Source organism: Vicugna pacos, chromosome 6 (assembly GCF_048564905.1).
Source record: "Vicugna pacos chromosome 6, VicPac4, whole genome shotgun sequence".
Taxonomy (NCBI): Eukaryota; Metazoa; Chordata; class Mammalia; order Artiodactyla; family Camelidae; genus Vicugna; species Vicugna pacos.
This window is the reverse complement of record NC_132992.1, coordinates 12,267,338-12,293,384: the sequence shown is the minus strand read 5'-3', so window position 1 is coordinate 12,293,384 and position 26,047 is coordinate 12,267,338. Positions and strand designations below refer to the sequence as shown.

Sequence of the window (26,047 nt, the reverse complement as noted above, 5' to 3'; positions counted from 1 at the left end):
AAGGCAAAGTCAAGATTTGAACCCATACACGCTCTCAACTACCATGCAACACTATAAGGGACACGAGCAGTTAAATGCCCCTCATGTTTCAGAGACATCCAGAGAGCTGTGTGTAGTCGGCATTTGGGAAACAGAACTTGGGCTCAAATAAGAGTTAACAATATGGATTTTAGAGTCACCAACACAAGTTGATTTCCTGAGGCCGTGGGAGAGACAGGACGGCCATTTAGAGTGAAGAGAGACCCGAAATGTAAGGTTCAGCACGAGATTTCCAAGAAGGACACCAAGAAGGAGATTTTTCAAGCGAGAGTCCACAGACTGGGACAGGCACCACAGCACAGAGGTGCGAGCTCAAAGCAGCCTGGACGTTCTCCTTGTGACAACAAAGGATCCATTCAATATTTGCCAAGTGATAAATCCAGCACTTAGAGCTAAAGGATCCCTTTACAGATTATACAGGGGAGAAGAGAAGCACAAGAGATCATGAAATGGTAAAAGAAGAAAACAAATTGATGCTCTCAGCTCTTGGATGCTTTGCATCTGTGTTTGAGCCAAGTGGCTTCTGCCTCCAGAGAAGAAGGAGCAATGCAAGCTCATCCCTCAAGCAGCGTCTTCATCTCGTTTCATCACCTCCCTCCCTACCCTCCAACCCCCACTGAACCCAGCCTCTGCTTGGCTAAGAGGGCAGGGCCCCAGCCATGCTGCAGCCACCCCTGGAGCACTGAAGAAAGCAGGAAGGTGTCCTCTTGCAAAGACAGCACTCAAGAATTATGGCTTCGGCAAAAATCGGCTTTTGTTTTTCATGGACCTGGTCCATGACTCATCAGCTTTCACAGCTGCTGCCACCCGGCTCCAGCTATAAATCAACCAAGTTCAGAGGCAGGAATAACAGCAAAACACGGGCCAAAATCTCAGGAAGCTTGAATCCTCAAAGGGGAAGAGAGAAACAGAGGGAGGTGGTGAGCCTGTGCTGTGAGCTCTCAAGGGCTGAGGGTCTGGAGAGCGCAGAAGCTGCAGCAGCGGCAGAGAAGGACGCACCCTGGGCTCCCAGCCCTGCTAACGTGCGCAGGTCTTGGTTGCCATGGTGCCATCCTGCGGCCGGCAGCGTTGCATCAACATTCTCTCTCTGCCGCAGTTCCTGTCTTGTGGGTGGCAGCAGTAGCAAGAAAGAAGAAAAAATGTTGTTTGTATTCTAACGGCTTCTGGGTCACTGAACCCAGTCTGGAAAGATCTAAGGGAAAGTGGTAAGAGACGGAGAAAGCAGCCAAGGTGGGAGGAGACGCCTTTGGGACGCACTCGGTACAAGCTGGGCATTCTATGGGTGAGGTGCCCTCGAGAATCAACACTCCTCCCCCAAGCTTTTTTTTTTCTTTCTGGTAGTTAGAACCCAAGAATCTCAACAGAGAATGCCAGCTTTTTATCCAGGCTCTTTCCCAGCAATTTCTGACAATGGGACTCGGGGTTCACTCCTAGGTGAAAGCATGAACTTGCGGCAAAGAAAAGAAAATGATGTATTGGTTGGTGCACTGGAAGTCAGGCACTGCACTGGCTCTGACACTATAATCGACCAAATGCCCTTAGCACTTTGAAGCTTCAATTTCTTCCTCTGTGAAATGAGGAGGTCAGACTAGATGAATGCTAAGGGTCCTTCTACTCTCCGAGCCTATTCTGAGGGTGCTCAGGAGCAAAGGAGCCCTTCCAGGTGCCTCTCAAAGAATATGACGCTGCCTGTGTGCCAGGATGCTGACTGCGTCTCCAGGGACACCCAGCTACGCAAGTGGCCACAGTTCAGTGGAAGAGATGAGTGAACACATACACTCATGATGTTATATCCATACATTTGAGTCGACCGACGTTAGGGGGCAGAGACCACATCTTGTGCCTCTTCATGTACGCCACATCCAAAACAGTCTCAGCACTTTGCTTAACAAGTATTCATCGCCTGCACATGGAGGCAACTCTTTAAAATGTACTGTAATGAGATCTTTCAAAAGTATCTGTTATGAGCTGAACTGTGTTCTCCCAAAATTCAGATGTTGAAAGTCCTAACTCCCAGGACTTTGGAATGTGACCTGATTTGGAGACAGGGTCTTCAGAGAGGTAATCAAAGTAAAAAGAGGTCATGAGGGTGGGTGGGCCCTAATCCCATGACTTGTGTCCTTATAAGGACAAGAAATATGAACACAGCCACCCATAGAGGAAACATGAGAGAAAAGACACAGGGAGACGACAGCTCTCTCCAAGCCACGGAGAGAGGCCTAGAACAGAGCCTCCTCCTTCGACTCTTAGAAGGAGCCAACCCTACCAACACCACGATCTGAGACTTCTGGCCTCGAGAACTGTCAGACGAGAAGTCTGTTACTTAAGCTGCAGTCTGTGATACTGTGCTATGGCGGTCCTAGCACGTATCTAGCACGTATCTCAAAGTAGAGGGAACTGTACAATAAAACACCCCATCACACTCCCACCTCGATCTTGCATTCCTGCGTCCCGTCACTGAGCATCTCTAAACTATTTGGACCTTTCCTTACAGGATCACCATGACATTTCCAAACACATCAAAATTAATTGAAGGCAAATGTAATTGTCAGAACACACCTTATACTAAACACATACTTATACAGGCCTCCATTAATATTAACAGTATTAAAAACAAAATCCCAATAAGCTTGAATTTTTGTGGATAAAATGCTCAGAGGACAAGCAAGGCTCTTTGAGCAGTTCAATTCCTTAACCAGCTCTCTTATTCAATATATTATCCGAGAATAAGAGCCTTTGTCACTTTGATAAAGTACAGAAAAGAAAGGAAGGAAGAATGCAGTCAGTACTCAGACCCACTCTCTGGTCACTGAAAATGCACTTTTCAAACTAAACCCAAGAAACTTACATTGAAAATGCACTTTTCAAACTAGACCCACAAAAGGTAGTAGACATCTTGAGGAAGTCTTTGGTTTAAAAAAAAAAAACTTAATACGTGCAATATTTTATGTTAAACTGCAAATATTTTAAGTACCTAAAAATTGGCAAAGCCAAACTCAAAACCTCTACGTCCCTACCCACCCCCCAAAACCAAAACCATACCTTGACAGAATATAAATCGTTGCTTGATTTTCCTACGGCTTTAGAGGCTGGAATTCCCAACACTTCAACAGTTAGACAACTTGCAGTCACATGTCCTCTTCTAAAAAGGCACTTTTCGTCTAATACAAACAGAAATGTTAAAGTTAAAATCGCCTACTTGTAAACGGTTTTCAAAAGAGTCTTTCGAAAAGCAGTTCGCTCCATCAACTTTCAAAATCAGGCATCTTTGTAAAAACCCACAATCCAGCTAATTAGTCTCAGCTGGTTGTCATATGGCCTGCAAACCAGTCAAGTGATTTTGCCCCTTTCAAGCTTTTCCTAAAACCCAATTCTCCTGGCCTCTCAGAAAGAAGGCAGCTATGTTAACCTCTTCCAGTGTTAGAAATAGGACTTCAACTGTTTTTTTCCCCTAATCAAAAGAGTAGAACATTTGATTTCCCAAGAAAACATCTTTCAAAGCACTGCATTCTCAGGGCCCTTAAAGGTTATACTAATATAGTTTCTTTGCAAATGCCTGATCCAAACAAACACTACAGGAGATCAATAGAAGTGGCAGAAGTCATGTGGCTAGTTGACTTCCCAGACCTCTTGCTCTGGCCTCCGGACCCATAAGTAAAACTGTCACCTTGAGGGGGTCCACCCACATGTCTTGCTGATCTTAAATTCAGCATGTCCTTCCCTCAACTTACCTCCTGCACTCTTCTCTCCAGATCCTGCTTCAGACCCACTTCTCTTCCTAGGTCTTGGGTAACACAATCTCCACACATACCGGCCAGACATCTGACGGTCCTCAGTGACTCCCCCCACCACTTCCATGAGCTGCCAAGTTCCAGGAATCATTTCTCCTCTCACCTTTATTCCAAGTTTTTCTTTCTCATCAAAATGGCTGTGATCAACCACATATTTGGTTTTCTGGCCCAGCCACTGACCCACCTGCCACACGGCACCCAAAGTGATTTTTCCAAAGGCAAGTAGGTGTCCATCACTGTCCTCTGCAGAACCTGTCAATGGCTCCCACGACCTCGCCAGTAAACTCCCCAGTCCTTAGACCTTTGCCTTCTCTATCACTGACTGTTCCCTGCCTTCTGACTCCAGCCACCAGAACTATTTGTAATTCTCTCAATCAGTTTTTTTCCCTAAAATGGTTTTCAAAATGTGACAGCAATGCCATCAGCATCACCTGGGAAATTTAGAGATGCACACTTGCGGGTCCACCCCAGATGTACGGAATCAGAAATTCTAAGGATAGGGGACAGCGGTCTGTGTTTTAAGCAGCCCGCCAGGTGATTCAGATACATTCCCCTGAGTGCCCCTGCTCTAACCCACCAAATCTGTTCTCCAAGAGACTTAATCCTTCGGCTCCTCCTGCTGCAGGTAATGCTGCGTTAGATGCCCTTTTTCTGCGCTTACTCTTTCCAAGAACAGGTCAACCCAGTATGATAATTATCCAGTTTATTTCTTGCTGGTTGGTGAATATCTTGAAGGCAGGAACTGTGTCTTATTTGACACATTCATTCTACAATCCCTAGTTGAACACGTGCCTGTCACTGGGTTGGATGCTGGGTATGAGACCAATTGCTCCTCCCTTGGCCTCCAGGGGAAGCCACCCTCTCACCTGGACCACTCAGAGTGTGACTGCAGACTCCTCCTACACCATCTGCAAAGTCCCAACACCAACTGGAAGAACTGTGAGCAACGGGAGATGCCTGAACATAACCAGCCTGACATCCCTTGTGCTAAATGGCATGGAGTTTTTGGTTCACATGGTTTACGAAGGGGAAAGGGTGCATATTCATGAAAACACATGTATTCCTTTTTATTCTCTCATAGCCACCTCCAGAATTTGGAGAATAATTAATTTAGTAAGGGAATTTACCAAGTTTTAAATCCCTTATTAAAATTCATCCCAGTTAGCTTATTCTAAATTACAGTAATTGAGTAAAGTTTCATATTAGCACTTCTCAACTTTCAGCAAGCCTGAGAGTCTCCTGGGAATTTTGTTAAACTGCTGATGCTGATTCAGTAGGTCTGGGTGGGGCTCGCGATTCTGCGTTTCTAATGAGCACCCAGGTGATACCCAGGTAACAAAGATGCTCCTCGTCCTAGAACTACCCTTGGAGTAGCAAGCAAAACTTAGACAACCCCATTCTTCATAGAGCTCTCAGTCTTCCTTCCCCATAGAGCAACACCACCTTTTTTTAAGCTCCTTGTATTGAAAGCTTTCAAAAATGTCTTTCAGGCTTCAGGATAAAGATGGCATACTAAACACATTTAATGCTACCACCTCCCCAAATCTCACTAATAAAACAATGAGGAGAACTTTATTTCTTAGAGACATCAACTTACCAAATCAAAGTGAGTGGAAACAACAGCAACACAGTGTGGGAAGCTAGAAAGTGGATGAACAAGAGGTCATTGATTAGCAGACCCGGGAAAGCTGACTCCTTATCAGCCAGTAGGAAAGGCGAGAAGCAGCTCATCACAGAATCTTCAGAAAGGCTCAGGTGGTTGGAGCCCCAAACACCTCTGGAGGAGGGGGGAGGGTAAAGTGGGGCTAAAATTGGTGGAAGTCTGTTTCCACCCCAATCCTCACACTTGCCAGCCTTGGGACCTCCTCTAGCTCTGGCAGAAGTTGAAGGTTTATTCTCTGGAGAGAGTAAAACTCTGAGGGTCAAATTCTCAGAGGGTCTCTGAGTCACCCCAACCTCAGTGGTGGCAGGGGAGGCACTGAGAAGATACAGAGTAAATGTTAAGACACCTCCACCCCCAACCCCCACCTTCAGGCTGGACTTGCAGAAAGCAGGCTTACTCCACAGGCAGGTGGTTCAAATGGCCTTCTCTGGATAGTCTGCCCAACCCAGGAGGGAAGCCTAAACATTGAAAGGAGCCAAGATATGCTGCTGGAACTAAGACTATGATGTCACTGCTGGGAGAAGGAGGAGACGGAAATGGTGCACACGAGTGGTAGGGGTAGGTGGCAAAACTAGCAAAAATTCTCTTCTTCTAGCCCAAAGCATCCATAGATAATGTCTAAAACTGAAAACGCAACCATGGAAACAGAAGTACATCATTTAGAGACGAGGGTTATAAAGACCAGGAAGGGTCAATTGACTGCAAGAATTGTAAGCAGTTGACTGTGGGGAGCAGGAAATGGGCTGGGGGTGGGGACTCTCACGACTCTCCTAACAGTCCTGGTAGAACTCTGCCCACATAGAACCCTGATAAAATTGTAAAAGTGAATTACTACAAAATGAAATGTAATGCCCAGGCTTTAAGGTTTTTTTCTTGGCTGCTCCAGGCCATCACAATAAACACCACTGACATGTGCTACATCCTCAGGGTCTGGGACCCACACTGAGATGGGATGCTGAGGATCTGGGCTCTGGAGACAGGCTGCCTGGCTCTGCATCCCACTTTCCCACTCACTGGCTGTGTGACCTTCTGCAAGTTGCTTCCCTCTCTGTGCCTCAGTTTCCTCATCTGTGGAGCAGGGATAATAGTAGGGTTGTTTGGTAAAAATTGAATTATGTGAACCCTGTAAAGTGCTTAAAACAGTGTTTGGTGCATAGCAAATGTTCAATAATAGCTCTGCCTATCAAGGAATGTTTGCCCTGTAATAAATGCCCTTTGATGCTGTATTGACTTTGTGTTTTATTAGTTTCTATTTCACTCTCCTGGCCCTCACCTTCACTGTCAGTTAGCCATCTGTCCCTTGCTAGAGGAATCAGTGTGCCTTTCTAGAGTCACCCCTTCCCCTGCCAACCTGCAGCTTCTAATTGACAAGACACTTGGAAACCAAATAAGCAAGATCAGAATTACGTGTGAAATGGAGAAAAATGGACATCAGACACGTTCTGGAAGTCTCTCTGTGGGACAAGTCAGCGAGCTTCCATACACGAACCTTCTCTCTGACTACTCGGAGCCCGCGGGGCTTACTTCCTAACTCTCAACTGGAGGGCAGTGAGCTGGGTGGCACTTGAGGTAACCAGCCGTCCCAGCTTACCTGTGACTGAGTTTTAGCACTGACAGTCCTACATACCTGGAAACCCCAGTCTCAGCACTGGTCAAATTACTTAATCCTTTTGAGCCTGTTTTATCATCTGTAAAATGAAGGATAATATTTACTTTGAAAGTCTATTGAGAATTAAATGAGAGAAATGCTCATATAATTCCTGACACACGGGAAGCTCTCAATAAATGGGAGCTCTAGCTACTGTACTCAGTTACCTACTGTTATTACCGACTCTAATATCAGGGGCAAAACAAATTATTCTTAGCAACTTAACCTGTACCTTGGTTGTTTTCTTACTGGCAAAAATAATTTGCCTTCTATATGGTGGACCCCAGGAATGTTTGCTTTTGTGACTCTCCCTCCACCTTTGTCCTACACAATTTGTTTCAGGGACTAAGACTTATTAAATACATTTAATATTTCAATACTGCTGAGTTCTCCACCGGGCCTGAGAGATTTCTGCCGTCTTTGGATACATGCGTCTTTCTTACTATGGGAGCCCTGGGGTTCTTATGTCAGTAGCTGCTTCTAAACTTCCGGACGGAAACCAGCATTCCAACTCCCAAAGAAGGGCATCAGGCATCACACCTGAGATTCTTTTTTAATTTACATCTTACTTTCTTTCTTCACAATGGCACCAAATCATAGTCTCCTAACAGATTAACAATTCATTCACTAAATACGTCTGTTCAATTCTATGCCTGAAAAATAAGGGATCTTATCAACCAACAGATGAAATGCCACTTCAGACCTCAAAGGCAGCTCAGGACTTGAAAGATAATAATTATAGCCCAGAGGAAGCTGCTCACACCAGGGCAGCCCACCAACACAAGGGTGAAGTTGCTGTAAGAAAAGTTGCACAATTTGGGGGAGATAACTGAAAAGATCTTAAGTTACAAAACAAAAACATGGCCTGGGAACCCTCTAAGAGGCAGCTGAAAGCATCAACGGCCAGGCGTCTAAGAGGCTTCTCTGTATGGGTTCCCAAGCTCCCTCGTCCCATGTTCGTATTTCTTCTGCCAGCGTCCCCGCCCAGTGCCCAAGGCCTGTGAGCACAAAACCGTGGAGAACCACAGAACCTCAGAGAAGCCTTGAGAGGCATCTGATCTAACCACTGAGGCAAAAGTGATTGGACCCAGGAGAGAACTCCTCCAAACATGGCCCGATGCCCACTGACTGCAGAATCACATGGAGTAGTTGATGAAAATCCTGGGTTCCACCCAGATCCCCGAATAAGGATCTCTGGGAGGAAGTCTGGGGAATCTGCATTCATAACAAGCGTCCCAGAGGATTCCTGGTTATACAAAATAAGGTTTGAGAGCAGCTCCTCTACGGAGACAACAGACAGCAAAATGTACAACCAAAGCTAGGCAAATGACCTGTAAGAAAGGCCACTTTTAACCTCCACCAGCCTCAGATTCCACATCTGTAAAATAAGGATAATAATGCCTACCTAGCAAGGTGGTTGTGAGAATTAAATGAGATAACAAGTAATGGCTTCAAACACAGGGCCTCACACCCAGCAGGAGTTCAATAAATATTAATCTATTCTCCACCCCCTTTCTTACGTGGCATTCAATGAAGATTTGTAACAGAAGTTCCTATTTTGAACAAATGTCACCAAGAAAGCAGAGAGCTGGCTTAAGTTAGAGCCTCCATGTTAATGAGTCACCAACTAAAATGCTGAGGCCAGCAGCTTTATCTGATGGTTTGGTGGGAAAAAGGACCTGCGGATGGTGGTTCTCAAGCTTCATTGGGCATCAGAGTCACCTGGATGGCTTGAAAAAACAGCTGCTGGCCAGGGGAGGAAATGAGGGATGAGAGATAAATTGAGAGTTCGAGATTTATAGATACTAACTGCTATATATAAAACAGATAAACAACAAGATCCTGCTGAACAGCACAGGGAACTGTATTCAATACCTTGTAATAGTCTATAATCAAAAAGAATATATATATATGTATAATTGAATCACTATGTTGCACACTGGAAATTAACACAACATTATAAACTTACTATACTTTGATTAAAAAATAAATAAGAATTTAAAAATAGAATAAAAGACAGACTGCTAGGCCATCTCCAGAGTTCCAGACTCAGCAGTTCTGGGTGGAGTCAGGAATCTGCATTCCTAACAAGTCCCAGGGTGCTGCTGGTGGTGTTGGTCCCAGAACCACACTCTGATCATCACCCTACAGCCCAGTACTAAAACAGAGTTGAGCTGACAGTTTATAATGAAAAAGGAAAACTCCGCTCTAAACATTTCCTGTTTGACACCAGACTGGTTAGTTACATGTCAATAAAGAAAAAAGTAATAAACCCACAATTTCCGAGGCTGTACCGCCTCTGTCTCTAAGAATCTTTCTTACTACGTTTTTAATGAACAGAGCAGAGAGGAGGTCGGGAAATTTGAGTGCCACCTCCCAGCCTCCCATATGGGTGACCCAGAGTGAGACACAGTGTATTTAGTATATTCAGCTGGGAACAGAGGTGGGCTCGGTCACTGGTTCCCCATCCTGGCTGAGCACCATCAATCACTACAGCAGCATTTAGATAAAACATGGATTCTCCAGGCCTAACACCAAACCTAACCAACTAGAATCTCCCAAGGAGAGACTGAAAACCGTGTGGCTTTGTGTGCGTAGGTTTTAAATTAAAGCTCCCTGTGTGATTTTCAGGGACAGCCAGTTTTGAGGAACCATTCTCATGGTGATCCTTCAGTCCTCTTCCAGCACTAAAGCTTTGGATCTTTTTAATTTCTAAGTCCCTGTGCCTGATCTGTGCTTAACAAGTAGCCTCGTCCTTTTATATTTACTTCCCATGGAGTTTTTAACCAGAGGGAGTACATTCATCTTCAAAGAAAAGAATATAGTCTACTTAATAGTTCCATTTCTCTTGTATTGAAATGGCATTCTGGTTTTAGTTTAAAAAATAAAATAAAGTTCAATAAAGTCCAATGTGTGTGAAAATAGGAATTACATAGAACTCAATCTCTCAGTCTTCTCTAACACCAACATCTGAGTTACTCTATCATTCACTCACTATTAAGTTAGCATCTACCACATGCCAGGCATTATTCTAGGTGCTAAGCACATAGAAGTTCATCAAACAAAGTCCCCATTCTTATAGAGAGAACATTTTAGCAGGAAAAGACAGAACATAAAAATAAAATAATTTCAAATAGTAACAAGGGCTGTGAAGACAACAGAGTAGTAACAGGACAGAGACTGACGGGAGGCTGCTTTCTACAGAGTGATCAGACGGATTCTTCGAGAGGTGATATTTGAAGTTGAATCTGAATGATGTCAAGGGATCGGCTAGGTGAGGATCTAAAGAAAAGAGTTACGGGCAAGTGCGAAGGCTCTGAGGAAGGAAAGAGCTTGGCATTTTTAAGGAACAGAAGGAAGCAGATGAGGCTAAAAGACGGAGGCACAGGGACGAGCAGAGGTCAAGAAGGCCAAGCGGGCTCAGATCACGGAGAATCTTACAGACCATGGTTAGAACAAGTGGATCGTATACCAACTGCAGTGCGAAGTGACAGACGAATTTCAAACTGAAGAAGGATATGATCTGATCTACATTTTTCAAAGATAGCTGGCTTTGTGTGAGGAATGGGCTACGGGGGACCAAGAATGGGACCAGAAAAACAGCAGAACAGGCAAGAAATGATGGTGGCCTTTAACTGGCAGTGGGCACATAGAGCAGATATTTCTGGACCACTTTAACATAGGTGAAAATCATAATATACTTGTTCGACTTCCTGTAATACTTCAGAAGGAAAAGACACTGTTGGTTACAATTAAGAAACATAACTGGGAGAGGATATAGTTCAGGGGTAGAGTGCATGCTCAGCATGCATGAGGGCCTGGGTTCAATCCCCAGTACCTCCATTAAATAAATAAATAAACCTAATTACCTCCCTCCACAAAAAACACAATAAATAAATAAACAAAAAAAGAATCCCACCACAAAAAGCATGTAATTAAATAAAAAGTTAAAAAAAATAAACAGGAGCATGGGGCATAGAAAGAACACAGCCAGGAACCAGCAGCCTTGTCTCCTAGAATCCTCTCTGCTATCAGTTTGCCACTTGACCTTGGGCACAGCTCGGAACCTCTAAGGTGGTGGAGGGGAGGTGCCTACCAGCCTTTAAATTACACGATGCTGTGAGTGTCACCCATTATGTTTCCTTATCTGGGCGGCAAAACAGGCTGCTGACTCAGGGTTGTGGTTTTGTTGTTGACTTTCAGCTCCCAGAGAGGCTCTCATCAAGCAGGAAACGAGGTATTAATGAAGACACTGTCCAGTCTTGGTATTTCCTTGGGAAACTCTGGGGTCTGGGGCACCTCTGGCGCCGGGACCCAGGGTCCGGCTGGGGGGTCTGTGAAGCTGGCGGGCTGAGGGCACAGTCTCCGAGGAACTGAGGGACCCCGCCTCCAGGCACAGGGCTCTCAGATCTTTCTGGCAGCCTTCCACCTGTGCTGAATCACGCGGCAGCCAGGCACAGCAATCCAGCTCTCACATCCTACTGGCAGGCTGTCTCCACCCGGCCCACTCCTCTCAAACCACCGACCTGGCACCTGGGTGAGGCCCTCTCTCCACGCGATCCCGGAGGTGAGGGACTCTTGGTCTCGTCTGCCTGTCAGAGCCCTTATATAAGACTTACATCCATACAGACGCCTGGGCTCTACTCCACATTTAATGACTTAGAACTGGGGTGAGGGAGGTTGGAAAGACAACAGTGGCGCAGTTAGGCTTAGTTAGCTTACATGATGGAGAGAGTGTGGAACTCGGACCCTGCAGGCCAGAGAGGTTCAACGATTCGTCTCACGCTGGGTTTCTCGGCCTTGGCACCACTGACATTTTGGGCAGGACAATCCTTTGTCACCAGGGGCTGTCTGGTGCCTTGTGGGATGTTTAGCAGGGTGTCCGGTCTCTACCCACTAAACGCCTGTAGTAACTCCCCAGTGGTGACAACCAGACAAGTTTCCAGACATTGCCCAATGTCCCCCAGGGGAGAAGGGGTGGATGTCAGCCCAGCTGAGGCCCACATGTGTAATATCCCTTAGTTAATTATTGGCAATGTTAGAAACCAGAAACGGATCCACTAACTCCTGGCAGTGTTGGTTCCTCCACAACCAAGCAGGACCTGTGGAACACAGGATGAGTCACTCCCTGAGGAAATACCACAACCCACTTCACAGCTCTCTGTGCCCAAGCAGCGGGGGTGATGGAGAGCTGACCTTGTCCTGACAGAGGAAGCCCATGACCTTGTCCCTGACAAGGGAAGCCCAGCCTGGAACAGCCAGCAGCTTTGCTTGGCCACATTTGGTCTCTGCTGTCTGACTGAAAGACAAAACCTTATCTTTTCAAGGGCTGCTTGACCATTTTACTCATTCCTGGGGTTGCTCCCCTGTGGTGGTGAGACTCATTATGAAAACGAATCACACACTGCAGGAAACGAAGAAATCCTGACTGCCACCACGGGTTATATTTTAAAATTCTCAGGTGTCTCAAAGGAACATTTAAGTCAAGACCTGTTTCAATATGTCTCACTCCTCCTGATATTTGGGCTAATACAGCAAGAATCAAAATACCTTACCATCAGCTTCAGTTAGCCGATTGAGACGCTGTCTTTGTTTCAAAGGATACAAACGCACAGGAGATAAGTAACCAGACATACCCAGATAAGACTGGACCAGCTGCCCACGTGGTATGATCAGGCCAGGACAGATGCACAGCAGTTAATTAGTACGAACAGATTTTTTCAGTCTCTTGGCAACTGATTTTATTATTATGCTTTGACCTGGGCAGCTGGTAAGGCTTTATATGAATTCATCAACAAAACTATGAGAAAACAGGATTAGTGGCTCTGAAATACGGTATTCTAGCAGCAGTCAGAGGAAGCATGTTTGTTTTCAAGGCTGCTTTCTCAAATAGGTACGAATAATTTTAAAATAATAAGACAACCCAGTGTTTTGAAAGGACACATCCCTAAAGTTTAAGTCACATACACCTATCTACTACGTTGGTCCACACAAAGCAGGCAGGTTGTCAACGATGCAGCACCGGCAGGGCTGTGGAATTAATCTCAGCGAGTCCACCTTAAGCAAAGCATCTGACAATAAAAACTCAAAAGGGACAAAAATATCAACAAGACCATAAAAGCAATAAAAACACATCGAAAGGCAGGCTTTCTGGCATCGTCACAGGGAATACAACCAAGTGGTGGCTTTCAACAGTCCTGCGGCTCTCAGAGAAAAGTCAGGGTGTCCATGAGGACGGCTTTGCCTGCCACATGTTAGATGTAGGGACTGGAAGGAGTAATCGTGGGAGGGTGGCAGTAGAAGTGATTAAAGGTCAGCGCGAAAACATAAGCAACTTACACACGATCCCTTAATGGAAAACATTATGCAGCAGACCAACCACCACACCTAGAGTTCCGGCTCTAGCTCTGCCACTGACTGTGTGATCTGAGAAAATGTCTTAACATCTCCGGATACAAATTTCCTTAACTACAAAACAACAGCTTCAACTACAGAAGCTGAATCTTCTCCCACCTCCTTCCAGTTCTAATACTCCTTGAGTTTACAGGTCCTTTTCTTCCCTAAAATGGACACACGTGCAGTCACCAAAATGAGCCACAGCTCAGTCATTCTTTGGACATTATCACGATCAATGCATTTCCTGGGCATAAACATGGGTTTACCAGGCCAGGGTCACCAGATTAAATATAAGCCACTGGCTAATTTTGCCTTCATAAAAACCAACAAATAATTTTTTTAGTGCAAATATGTCCCAAGAATCGCACAGAACATACTTACAGTAAAAAAAAATGATTTGTTGTTTATCCAAAATGCAATTTTTAAAAAATTTGCTAAATATAGCCCCCAACCTCTGACCCCACATTCAAAGTCCAATTTCAATAATCAAAAGTCTGATTTCAGATATGTAAGTGGTTCCAAGAGTGGCCGAGGCACTAAATGGGAGGCCTCATGGGTAACATACATAGAGGCCAAATCAAAACAAAAACAAAGACTGAAAGGAAGAGTAACTTTGAACTTCCCTTTTGAGTAAGTGAGGCCTCAAATTTTATTTAATGTTAAATAAAATACGAGTGTTAGTAGATCTTTATCACACAAGAAGAGTGTGGTGTCCTGCATGACTAGACACAAGGCCTACAAGCTGAATGCTCTTGGCTTCACACCCCTTACCTTGTGGATGTCAAGTTAACTACCAATCCTTTAACTCATCCTCAGCGCTCATGTCTGTTCCCAAGGTAATCAGCTTAAGGGAAACCAGACCGTAAACTGCAACTTCCTGACTGAGAGGCAGAGGAATAGATACGGTCCAAGCATAACCGGCACACGGCATAAAAAGTAAAGGCAGGGTAAAATTACCCTCTTCAGAAGGCAATATTGTTTAACAATGACACAGGGGCGCAGGGGCTCATATTTTTTAAAAATTTCAGCTTCCCTGAGGTATAATTAATTATATACCTTACGTATAAAATTGTAAGATATTTAAAGTGTACATCATGGTGATCTGATACATGTATACACTGCAAAAGGGATTCCCCCCATCACCCATCTAATCAATTAGGGGCTAACCAGGAGTGAGTGACATGATTGACTTTGGCTGCTGTGTTGAGAACAGGCTGTAGAAGGTGAGGGTAGAACCAAAGTGGCCCCGTAGGAGGCTTTTGAGTAACTCAGGTGATAGAAATAATAGGAACTTGGTGGAAACAGTGGAAATGGTGGGAAACAGTTATTATCCTAGATATAGTCTCAAAGTAGAACCAGGGAGATTGCTGAGGGACTACTGTGGGGTATGACAGAAAAAAGAGAATCGGGGTGACCCCAGGGTGTTTAATGTGAGCAGCTGGAAGAGTGAAGTTGCTATAAACTGAGATGGGGGAGATTAAGGGAAAAGTAGGTTTGGAAAAGGAAAACCAAGAGTCTGTTTCCTTGAGATTGTTGCCCACTTCAAGACTTCTACATCTGTTCTAAAACCAAGGCAACAGAAATTGAGAAGCTGATCCTAAATTTCTTAGGGAAATTCAAGGGACCCAGAATAGCTAGAACAATGCTGAAAAAAAAAAAAAGTGGGAGGACTCACACTTCCCAATTTCAAACCTTACCACATACAGAACTAATAAAGGGAATGTGATACTAGCATAAAGATAGACATACAGATCGATTGAGTGGAACTCAGAGTCTAGAAACAAACCCTTACATTGACAGTTTATATTTAACAGAGGCATTAACACTATTCAAAGGGGGAAAATAATCTTCTCAACAAATGGTGCTGGAAGAACTGAATATTCATATGCAAAAGGATTAAGTTACACCCCTAACTCACACCATATACAAACATTAACTGGAAGTGAGTCAAAGATTGAAATGTAAGAGCTAAAACTATAAAACTCTTAAAACATAGGCAATAATCTTCATGACTTTGGATTTAGCAATGCTTTCTTAGATTTGACACCAAAAGCACAGCAACAGAAGAAAAACTAACTATACCTCATCAAAATTAAAAATCAAGGCAGGCCATGGAAATGAAGGGAGGGAGGGAGGGAGAAAGAATAAAGGAAAGGAAGAAAGGAGGAATGAAAACATAAAACATAGAAAAGAATGCTCATCAGTCAAGCTTTTTCAGGATTACATTAACCTTTCTTCATTTCTAACTATCTGCAGAAATTCTGTTTTCCAGATTGCATTTTCCTCCTAAAGCAAGTCTCTAAGAAGGCTAAAATAAATAAATAAATAAATACAGAAATACAGAAATAAACACAGAAATAAATAAAAGGAACAGGAACAGTGGAGCACCAACCAATTAAATCAGCAATAATCACAGAAAATGTATATGCCATAACACAACTCCCCCTTCCAACATCTGACTCAACCAAAAAGTGAGAATCCATCTTCTAGGAAAAAACAGCTGTTAGCCCACAGAGGTAAGAAAGAGGACCCCATGGCAGAAGATTCTGAAGCCATGTGGCCTCAGTAGCCAGCAGGAGCCAAAATGCTGGGAAGGCAAAATCAAGGACTCAAAAGATTTTCTTCACCTCAGGCCTGGCTTTGCTTATTCGGTGATCTATTGGGACAGAGACAAAGCTTTGGCAAGTTAGCGAAAACTGTCATCACATCGGCCCTACCACCAGTCAAGACCGGAGGGCCTGGCTGCCAGGTAGAGTTTTCCATCTGACTGCCAGGGAAAGGGAGAATCCTCTCTCACCCAGGCAGCCTGCCATCCAGACGCTTATCAACAAAGGTGTAAAGACGTTAAATCATTCAACTGACATCAATGGGAGAGTAAGAAACTAGGCGGGCAGTGCAGAAGGTCTGGGACCTTCCTTCTCTCCTGCCAGAGAAGTTTCCTTCCTCCCACCGCGCGATGGGGACCCTCGCACCTGGAGGCTGCCAGGAGGTGACCTCAGCCCCGTCTCAACCTCGGACGCCACCTAGTCAACACTTTGCCTAAGCTGACCCCCAGCATCCGCGACTGTCATTTCAGGGTCTTTGCTGAGGTCCTAGGAGAAGCAACGCAGCTTTTCTCGGCGGCTCACTCAGAGCGGGAGAGGAGCCTTAGCCTCCATCCGCAGCTCCAGGACCAGCCCCTCTGCCCGCCGCTACCTCGCTCTACCCTCCGGAGAGACTGGCACCTGCCAGGCGCCGGTGGCCTGAGCGCGCCTCCCGAGCCGCCCGCAGCCGCCGCCTCACCTGGTTGCGCCCGCGGTCCCACGCCGCTCTGTCCCCGCGCGCGCCGCGTCCACCCGCTGCCGGCCTTTTTTGGGTCCTTGGCGGGTATTTTCCGTCTGGTCTCACATCACTTCCCGTAAAGGAGAGCGAGGTGGGGGCGGGACCTCCTCTCCACCCTCCACCTCCCGCTTCCTCCTGTCACCTCGGGGAGCACACCCGCCCTCCTCGGGCGCCGTCCCCAGTCCCGCCGCACCTGCCGAGTGCTCCACTAGGGACCCTCGCGGAGGCCCCGCTTGCCTCATTTGGCCAGAGCCTGTTTGTCTCTGCTGCCCTTTCCTAGAAGGCGCAAAGCCGTAGGGCGTTGTTTTCGCTTAGAGACGGAGGGGTGGCATTTACAAACTGCTCAGGGATCCATGCACTGCATGGTATGGTTTGATGTCTCTTGCCAAATCTCCTCCTCAAAAGCCATTTTCTAAAGGTGTTTTCCAGGGCATAAGGTCGGTGTCTCCACCTTGTAGCCAGAGATGCTGAGAGCTTTAAATTTGACCCCACCTGGGATTCCTGAGGCTCTGGGGAAGGAGGGTGGTTAGGGCTGAGGGAGGTTCTGCTCGCGGTGTTCGCTTTGGTCCGGGGACCGCACCCGTGCAGGGCGTCCGGCTCTGCCACCGGCCGTCCCGACCCGCCAGCTCCTCACTCAGGTGGCCTGGGCCTGGCCTTCACCGAATGCGGGAAAGCTCTGGGATTCTTGAAAATGACGGGGGGTGGGGGGGAGGAGGGGGGGAGCGAGGCAGGGATAGTAAAATTCCGGCATGAAAAAATAAATACATTTCTAGAAGAAAATGACAAAGGGAGGAAGGGAAGGTCTCTGCTCGTAGAGTCTAGCTCAGATTATAAAGTCGCTCTAAATTAAATTTCCAAGAATTAGCGCAATTAGTTAAAAAAAAAAAAGGCAAAAGGTAGTACGTTTAAGACTAGCCCCTGTAAGGAGAAATCTTCGAGCCTTTGCTGCCCTCCAGCGGCTTCTCTCAGCGCCAACGGTTTTGGGTGGGCCTGCTTGAACCTGTGGCCCTGAAGCAGAGGCAGCCAAATTCCTCCTCCAGTGGCCTAGGGGTCTGAACAGTGGCTTTTGGGCCTGCCACCATGGGCTCTCAGGCAAAGCACTTCTTTGAACCAAATAATTCCACTTCTTAAGCAAAACAAAATGACTGGAAGCCCTAGTCCAGCTTCTCTTACCATCTGTTCCATTCCACTGATTCTACCTCCACTTGCACCACAAATTCCAGCTCTCAGGTCAACCTGCCCTACTCCGTCATCCTTTCAGTCTGTAATTAATCAGAGTTTGCATTACAGTATAATTAGCTTCTCAGATTATTTACAAAATCACATACAGGGTCAACTATATGAAACTGCCAAATTTGACTAGACATTCAATCTGGTAGCTCCAGGCAACTATAGCACAGTTATCTCAGAGTTAGGGATAACAGATAACACCATCGGGTGATGGTTTCCAGGGATGTTCCCCAGGTAAGAGAAGGGCCATCAAACTGTTGTTGATGGAGATTAAGACAGGAAAAGTAGTCCCACATTTATGTGTAGAGGAAGTCTTGGGAGTCACCGATCAGCTAAGATTTGAGGGGGCCAACAATGCAGCAACTGCCAATGGCTCTCCCTTCAGCCTTCCCACTCCTGCAGCCAGGCATGGCTGTCACCAGTTTTCCAGGGAGGAGATCAGAAAACAGACAGCAGTGCTGTGGTCTATTCATCACCCACTCATTCATTTCATTCAGTGAGTCAAGCACTGTGATAAGTACTGGAGATGCAACAGTGAACAAGGTAAACTGGTTCCTACGTTCAGGGATCCTGCCCTCAGAGACACCAAGTTAACTCCAATGCAGTGAGATGAGATCCTTGATAAGGGAAGTTAGAGTGTAACTGGAAGACAGAGAAGAGACACCAAGTCAAGACTTCTACAGAAAGGGATGTATAAATTAAGGATAGATAAAGGGAAGACGGTGAGAGAGAAGAGAATTCTAGGAAAAGAGAGCAAAGGAATGGCCTGGAGGTAAAAGAGAGAATGAGATATTGGAGCAACTGAAAGAAGTTCAGAAAAGCTGAAAAACTGAGTGTAAGGAAACAATCAAAGAAACTGGAGAAATAAGCAGAGGCTGGATTATGATGAACCCTGGAATGATTATAATAATAATAGCTAACATTTATTGACCATGTACTATGACTCAGTTAATATGCTAGAACTTTACATTTATCACCTCATCTACTTCTCACAATTTCCCTATGAAATAAGCACTATTCTGTCCCCATAATACGGATGAGGAAACTGAGTCTTAAGGTGACTAAGCAACCTGACCAAGATCATATGGCTAACAGGAGGCACAGCCAGGACTAGAACTTAGAACTCATTTTCTTAATGGCTATAAGGCTAAGGATGGGTTGGGGAGGCCACTTAGCATGTTGAAATCCAAGTGAGGGATAATAGTTAAGGCAGCAACCATGACCGTGAGGATGAAGACGAACGGACAGATGTGAGATATCTGGGGGAGTGTATCAGAAAGACATGGTTGCAGTGGGTGAGGGAGAGGAAGGAATCCATGGAGACACCCAGGTTTCTGGTTTGAGCAACTAGGAACCTCTGAGCAAAAAGAAGAAAGCAACAGGGAGGGAGAGTGAAGTAGGCCATAATGAACAAGTTTAGGACATCTGATCATAACTCACTGAATAAAATAGGAATCTGTGAATCATACTGACACATCCTTTCTGCAGCATTCCTACCAAAAATGTACAACCTCAATCTATCTAATCATGAGGAAGCCTTAAATAAACCCAGATTAAGGGACATTTTACAAAACAACAGACCAATATTCTTAAAATATGTCAAGGTCATGAAAGACAATGACTAAAGAACCAGAATAAATGAAACCAAAGAAACATCCCAACTAAACTCAAATGTGATCCTGAATTAGTTCCCAGACCAGAAAAAAAATTGGTATTGCTCTAAAAGACTTTAATGGGACTTGGTAGAATTTGGATGAAATCTGAGATTAGATAATAATATCCTATCAGTCTTCACTTCCTGATCTTGATTATTATATAGTAATAATAAATGAAAATACCCTTGTTTTTGAAATTGCACACTGAAATATTTACGGGTAAAAGGAAATCACGTGGACAACTTATTCTATGCCCAAAGGATTCAGAGAAACAACAGTGTGTGTATACACATACATATATTTGAAAAGAGAAAGATTAAAGCAATTGTGGTTAAATGTTAACATTTGTAGGATCTGGATAACATGGATGTGGAAATTCTTTGTACTTTTTTACACTTGTTCTTTAAGTCTGAAACTATTTCAAAATAATAGTTAAAAAAAACTTTAAAAATTCTCTTCAGAAAATCCCATAGGATCAAATCTAGTGGGCCCCTCGAGAATTTATCATTGCTTTGGCTTTCCCCTTTAACTCCCTTACTCTCCCTACCCTGCCCTCCTGCCCTTGGGGTTAACATGGATCTGTGATGTGGCCTTAGAACCACTGATTGTGTTACCTGGGAAGGAAGGCTCTGATGGTACTCCTTTCACTGATGCACTGGTGAGGAGGCCACGGACATCTCTGAAAAGCTCAGCGGTGCTGTCCTGTATGAGCTCAGACTGACAGAAGACGCTGCTGCAACAGGGCTCTGGAGTAACAATGAGAAGTAAAAGAACCCCCAAACAGCAAGGAGCAGACGGCAGGCCATGTAACTACTATCATGGGCAGGCAGGCTGGAGTGCAGCCAGGGTGTCTTGACCCACAGGGATGTGTGGTGACGGCTAACAGGTCATGGTGTTCTCAAGGAAAAGACAGACTGGGTGTTTTTGTTTTGGGGAGAGAAGGGGAGTTTCTTGACTCAAATATGTATTTTTAAAAGGAAATCAAGACCTAGTGAGTAGAAGGCTGTCAGTCTCCACAAGAGGAATCATGGCCTTTCACCAGTTTCCTGCTGTAAGTCATTTCATAGACTCAGATCCAATTATTGAAGAAGCTCTATTTCCCTGAGGAAGGATTCCTCAATACCACAAGAATATACCATAAACTTTCCTCTGCTCCTACCAAAGACTCAAGGCCTTTAACTAGGATAAATGTGCGCTGGGGAAAGAGGAATTCAGACTTTGATGACTGCTGGATGCATGATCTTAGCTAAGACTGGTACAAGGAGGCTGTCAATGCTACCACAGTCCCTCAGTTTAGAGTGGGGTTCGTGGGGATAAGATAAATGTAGGTGTAGCCAAGATTTGTTTTACAGGACCCACTCTGTGTTCTTCTCTAAGCCCAGGTCCGCAGGCAGGATACACAAATAGTCAGTGGCTAGCAGAGACCTCACATTGACCTCACAGGAAGAGTCCTGCCTGAGCCGGCTCAGACTGCTATAGAAAAACACCATTATATGAGTGGTTTAAGTGACAGGTATTTCTCACAGTTCTGAAGGCTGAGGTGCCCATGATCAAGCTGCTGGCAGATTCACTGTGTGAGGAGAAAGCCTTCTTCCTGATTTGCAGACAGCCACCTTCTTGCTGTATCCTCACATGGGTGAGAGAGAGAGAGAGAGAGAGAGAGAGAGAGAGAGAGAGAGAGAGAGAGAGAAAGCATCTTTCTTGTACCTTTTCTTAAAAGGGCACTAATCCCACTGACAAGAGCTCCACCCTCATGACCTAACTATCTCCCAAATGTCCTACCTCCAAATACCCTCACACTGGGGAGTAGGGCTTCAGCATAGGAATGAGGGGAAGCATTCAGTCCATACCAAATCCTTATGGTAGAAAGTACCAACTGAAACCTCACTGGCTAAGACAGTAAATTAGAAGCAATTCATGCAAAGAATTGTGGACATTAATGCCACTTTCAAAGATTTGAAGGATACAGGAGTGAGGTATCTTTATACTGCCATTCAAGTCACCTTTCTGGGCTGTGAAAAAACTAAACAGAGAAAGTTCTAGAGGCAGATGGTGACGGAGGTTACACAATGTGACTACACTTAATGCCATTGAAATGTAAACTTAAAAATGGTTTAACAGTAAATTTTCTGTTACATATATTCTACACTGCTCCCCAACTGCTCCCCCTCACCCACCGCCAACACTCACATACTAGATGGATTATGGCAGAAAGCAACAGACTACCTCAACCACAGTTGCTATTCTAGATGCAGTACCTTTTTTTTTCTGACATTTTTATTGAGATATAATCTCACACAATCAAGTTCACCCTTTTAAAGTGTACAATCCAGTGTTTTTAAATATATTCACAAAGCTGTCACTGATCACCACTATCTAGTTTCAAAACATTTTCATCACCCAAAAAAGAGCCCCTATGTCCATTAGTAGTCTCTCCCTATCCCTTCTTCCCCTTAGTCCCTGGAAACCACTAATCTGCTTTGTCTCTCTGCATTTGCCTATTCTGGGCACATCATGATTAGAATCATACAGTACGTGGCCTCTTATACTCAGCTTCATTCATGTTGTCACCTTATTCGTGTTGTAGCATGCATCAGTATCTCATCCTTGTTATGGCTGAGTAATACTCCTTGTGAGGATATACTACAACCAGTTTATCCACTCACTGGCTGACACATTTGGGTTATTTTGGCTATTACAATAATGTTGCTATGAACATTCATGTACAAAATTTTGTGTGGACATGTTTTCACTACTCTGGAATATATGCCTTAAAGCAGAATTGCTGGGTCATATGGTAACACTATGTTTATCTTTTTGAGGAACTTCCAAACTTTCACAGCAGCTGCACTATTGTACCTTCTCACCAGCAGTGTATGAGGGTTTCAACTTCATATCCTTGTCAACACTTATTATTTCCCCTCTTTTTGATTGTAGTCATCCTAGCGTATGTGAAGTAGTTATCTCCTGAGGCTTTAATTTGAACAGCTGTAATACCTTTACTGGAAAAAAAAAAAATCAACTTATCCTCTGGCACTTGCTAAGTGACTACCAAACTGACAATTGCATCCTTCTCAAAAGGAAGATCAAGAGCAGTTCAAGTAGGATTACCATTCCTTGAATAACAAGATAATGTAGTCTTACCCATGGTCATGTGACCTGACCATGCATCCTATAGGAAGAGTCTGTTCCTGCCCTCACCTTTGGGCAGAGACCATATGATATGCTCTAAATCAACAGCATGAGACATTTGCCACAAGTGAGCAGAAGCTTACAATTCCATGTTTCCTCTCAGCCTCAATCTCTCTCAGTCCTAAACTGTGTCATATCCCAGAGGGGCTGCTCTTTGAGCCTGGGTCCCACAATGACAAGACACACAGTACAGAACCCTAGTTTCCTGGTAGCTAGGCAAAGCCAAGCCTGTCCAGAGCAGATACTTCGTACGTGAATTAAATTTATATACATACATATTTTTAATGTGCATAGAAGAAAAATGGGCTCAAAAGTTCATATTAAACTGTTAAAGGTGCTGATTAAATCAATGTGTGCTAAACAATGGTAATTTTCACTTTGTTCTTTTCTGAATTGTTTGGGTTTTTTAATAAGCATGTACTACTTCGTAATTTTTCCTTCACTTTTTTTTTTTTTCTTTAAAGTTACCTATGTTGGTCTCCACTCAACATAGATAGCTTAGATTAAGTTATAATGAAATTACTTTTCAAAAAAATAACAAAATGAGTTGATTTAAAGGATTTTACATATATGTATTATATTTATACTTTTCATTGAAAATATAAATCAAAGTAATATGTTTTCAGCAATTTTCCAGAAAACCTTTTACCTATGTGAATAGCTTCATAGTAAGTCAACTCCTCCCTGACCACTATTATTAGTGGGTTAAGCCAATAAAGCTGTGTCACTTTCACCACTCTATGTGACACCATCTACCTTCTCTGAAATGTCAGTTTGATATGAGCCACCCGAATTCTCAATTTACTCCCCCATTCTGCCTGGGAAGAGAAGGGCTAGAATTGAAAGACTGCTGAACTACATTAAACCAGGCTAACTGCAGGCTGAATGAGGGGTGTTCTGCCTGAGGTAGTTAACTTGGTTCACTTCATCTATACACACTATTGTGTATATAGTGTGGTATATAATATATATTGTGTGTATATAGTGTGGTATATATATAAATGCCACTCCCAGCTATTTTATAAATACAGTCTATACTGCCAATGTATAGGCTGCATTCCCAGAAAAATAAGCCTCCACTAGAAAATAAAATATCCCTTAAGACACTCCTTTTTGCTTAAAAGGAAATTACTGATCTGTCCTGGTGAGAAGACATAAAATGGCAAAAGCACAGTAAACACTGACAGTGCTAGTTTTAAAAAGCATTTAAAATCATTATGTATTATTTATTAATATTTAAAACTATTTGACAAGTTTTTACTAGCTTATAGTCAAAGCATAATTTCAATGGAACTTTAAGCAATTACAGATCAACTCCATGTAGTATTAATTTTTCTTCTCTTCTGAGTCTTGTGCCAATTTCAATTTTTCTTTTAATTCCTTCTGATCTCTGGAATACTGTTCAAACATGGGTTGATAAATATATAATCCTCCAGCGATTCCAAGGATGCTAGCAAAAAGCAGTTGTGGAAAAGTCAATCTCCCAAACATTTTTTTCAACAAACACCGCACCGTGCAAGGGTGGTTTTGAAAAAACACTCCACGCTCAGGAAATCTCTTCAGATCTGTATAGATATAAAATGGGAAGCAAAGCAATAACTCAGCACAATATCCTTTTTAAAGACTTCAAGTCACTACATTGCTCCTGCATGAACAGTACTTTTGTTGTAATATGTAAGTATTGCTTATTGACATAACTAAAACAGGAATATAAATTCACAGGGAATATGAGAAATGATGGTTAAAAATGATTTAAGACAAATCTAAATGATAGTGTTTTCAGTCGTGTTAAATGCATAGTTTTTTAAATGGCAAAACTGTGAGAGAGGGAAGAAACATACTCTTTATGCCTTTAAAGGCATACCAAAGCTATAAACAGAAACAGCCCCTCAAAAAGTTGAAAGTTGCCAATCCAATCTGGAAGTAGAACAAAGAGAACTGTTACTTTTCATTAATAGCCCTTCTTTACTATTTCATGTTTTATGGCAATATGTAGGATTAAAAACAACAATTTCTAAAAACAAGCTGAAAGATTTTTTAGTTCCCTTTGACGCTATAGTAGGTACATATTGACCTCACCCCGAAGTCATGTGCCACCACTTTGGACAAAAATATAACGGAGACTTGGCTGGTTTTACTTTTAAGAACTGAGTAGGTAAGATTCTAGCAGCACTTCTCGGAAAACTATACTTCTTGCTATAGTCTATAGTCTCTAAGAAGTCCTATAGTTTCAGGAGACACTAGGTAGATGTTTATGAATGAGGAAAGCAGAGTGAAGAAACTACATGGGTTTTTTAAAAAAATTTTATTATAACAGTATCTCAAAGCCTCCTAAACCAGCCTCCAAGGTCACAAAAAATCAATAGTGGCAGAACTGGTACTAAAAACTTGCTTGCCCTTAATATATTGTCAAAATTGTAATTTAAACTAATCTGGGAAAGAAAAAGCCTGTTTTCTCCTGGACTCTACAGTTAACAAGTGACAACTTGACCAAGAACGCTTTGCTTCAACAACTGCTAAGTGTGAAAAAAGGAGACATCAGTAAGTCAGCTCCTTGGAAAACAGATAATTAAGCCATGTAAATGGGACGGTTCCCCTTTGCCACTAGCTCGTAAAAGTGACCCTGCCCGGTCCTTTAACCTTTGGGGGGCCTCATTTTCCACATCTGTACCACAGGCTAAATTATCCCTACCCTGCCTACGTCGTTCGACTGTTATGTGAGATCACCCAAACGGTACGCTGTTATACCAACACTTACATTTATAATTATCGTTACTATTACCATTACCACTCAGACACCTCCGACCGTTCTGTCCCGATCAGCGCCGCCTCCAGCCTGTCCCCCGCAGAGGTGAGCCCCGGCTCCTTCCAGCAGTTTCCAGACCCTTGGAAGCATAGACCATGAACCCAAAGGAGGGCAAGAATTCTCTGAGAAGGAAATGTGGAAGGGAAAGCGCGGGAGCGTAGAGGTGTGGCCCGAACCAGCAGCGGCGGCCGCGGACACCTTCAGCGGCGGGAGTGACGAAGTTGTCCTTTCCCGGCTACCCCCGCGCCTGTGAGCGACGGCTGCTCGCAGAGGCCATACTTAGTGGGCGGAAGAGGATCGCGCGCT

At 44.0% G+C, this 26,047-nt stretch overlaps 2 protein-coding genes across 8 annotated transcripts in view; both read right to left on the bottom strand.

Moving 5' to 3' along the window:
- RAB27A (RAB27A, member RAS oncogene family) overlaps positions 1-20,430 on the bottom strand; it is a 63,845-nt gene extending 43,415 nt beyond the window's left edge. For 2 of the 5 annotated variants that reach the window (XM_072962366.1, XM_072962364.1), the window contains exons 1-2: positions 16,820-16,969; positions 3,082-3,200 (exon numbers count right to left, since the gene is read on the bottom strand). The gene's annotated coding sequence lies outside the window, so the exon portion shown is untranslated. Of the gene's footprint in view, positions 1-3,081; positions 3,201-5,427; positions 5,471-16,819; positions 16,970-20,357 lie in introns of those variants that run through there. The other 3 variants (XM_031672758.2, XM_072962365.1, XM_072962367.1) reach the window with 3 other exon arrangements.
- Positions 20,431-24,125: 3,695 nt separating this feature from the next.
- Positions 24,126-26,043, bottom strand: PIGBOS1 (PIGB opposite strand 1). 3 transcript variants are annotated; one of them, XM_072962391.1, is made up of 2 exons: positions 25,718-26,043; positions 24,126-24,500 (listed from the first exon to the last, which is right to left on the bottom strand). In XM_072962391.1, the coding sequence occupies exon 2, from the start codon at positions 24,424-24,426 to the stop codon at positions 24,262-24,264; it is 165 nt and encodes a 54-aa protein (XP_072818492.1). In that variant the 5' UTR covers positions 24,427-24,500; positions 25,718-26,043; the 3' UTR covers positions 24,126-24,261. The 3 variants fall into 3 exon arrangements, with proteins under 3 accessions (XP_072818492.1, XP_072818494.1, XP_031528622.1); XM_072962393.1 differs by having other exon boundaries at positions 25,724-26,043; XM_031672762.2 differs by having other exon boundaries at positions 25,694-26,034.
- Between the last annotated feature and the right edge of the window lie 4 nt (positions 26,044-26,047).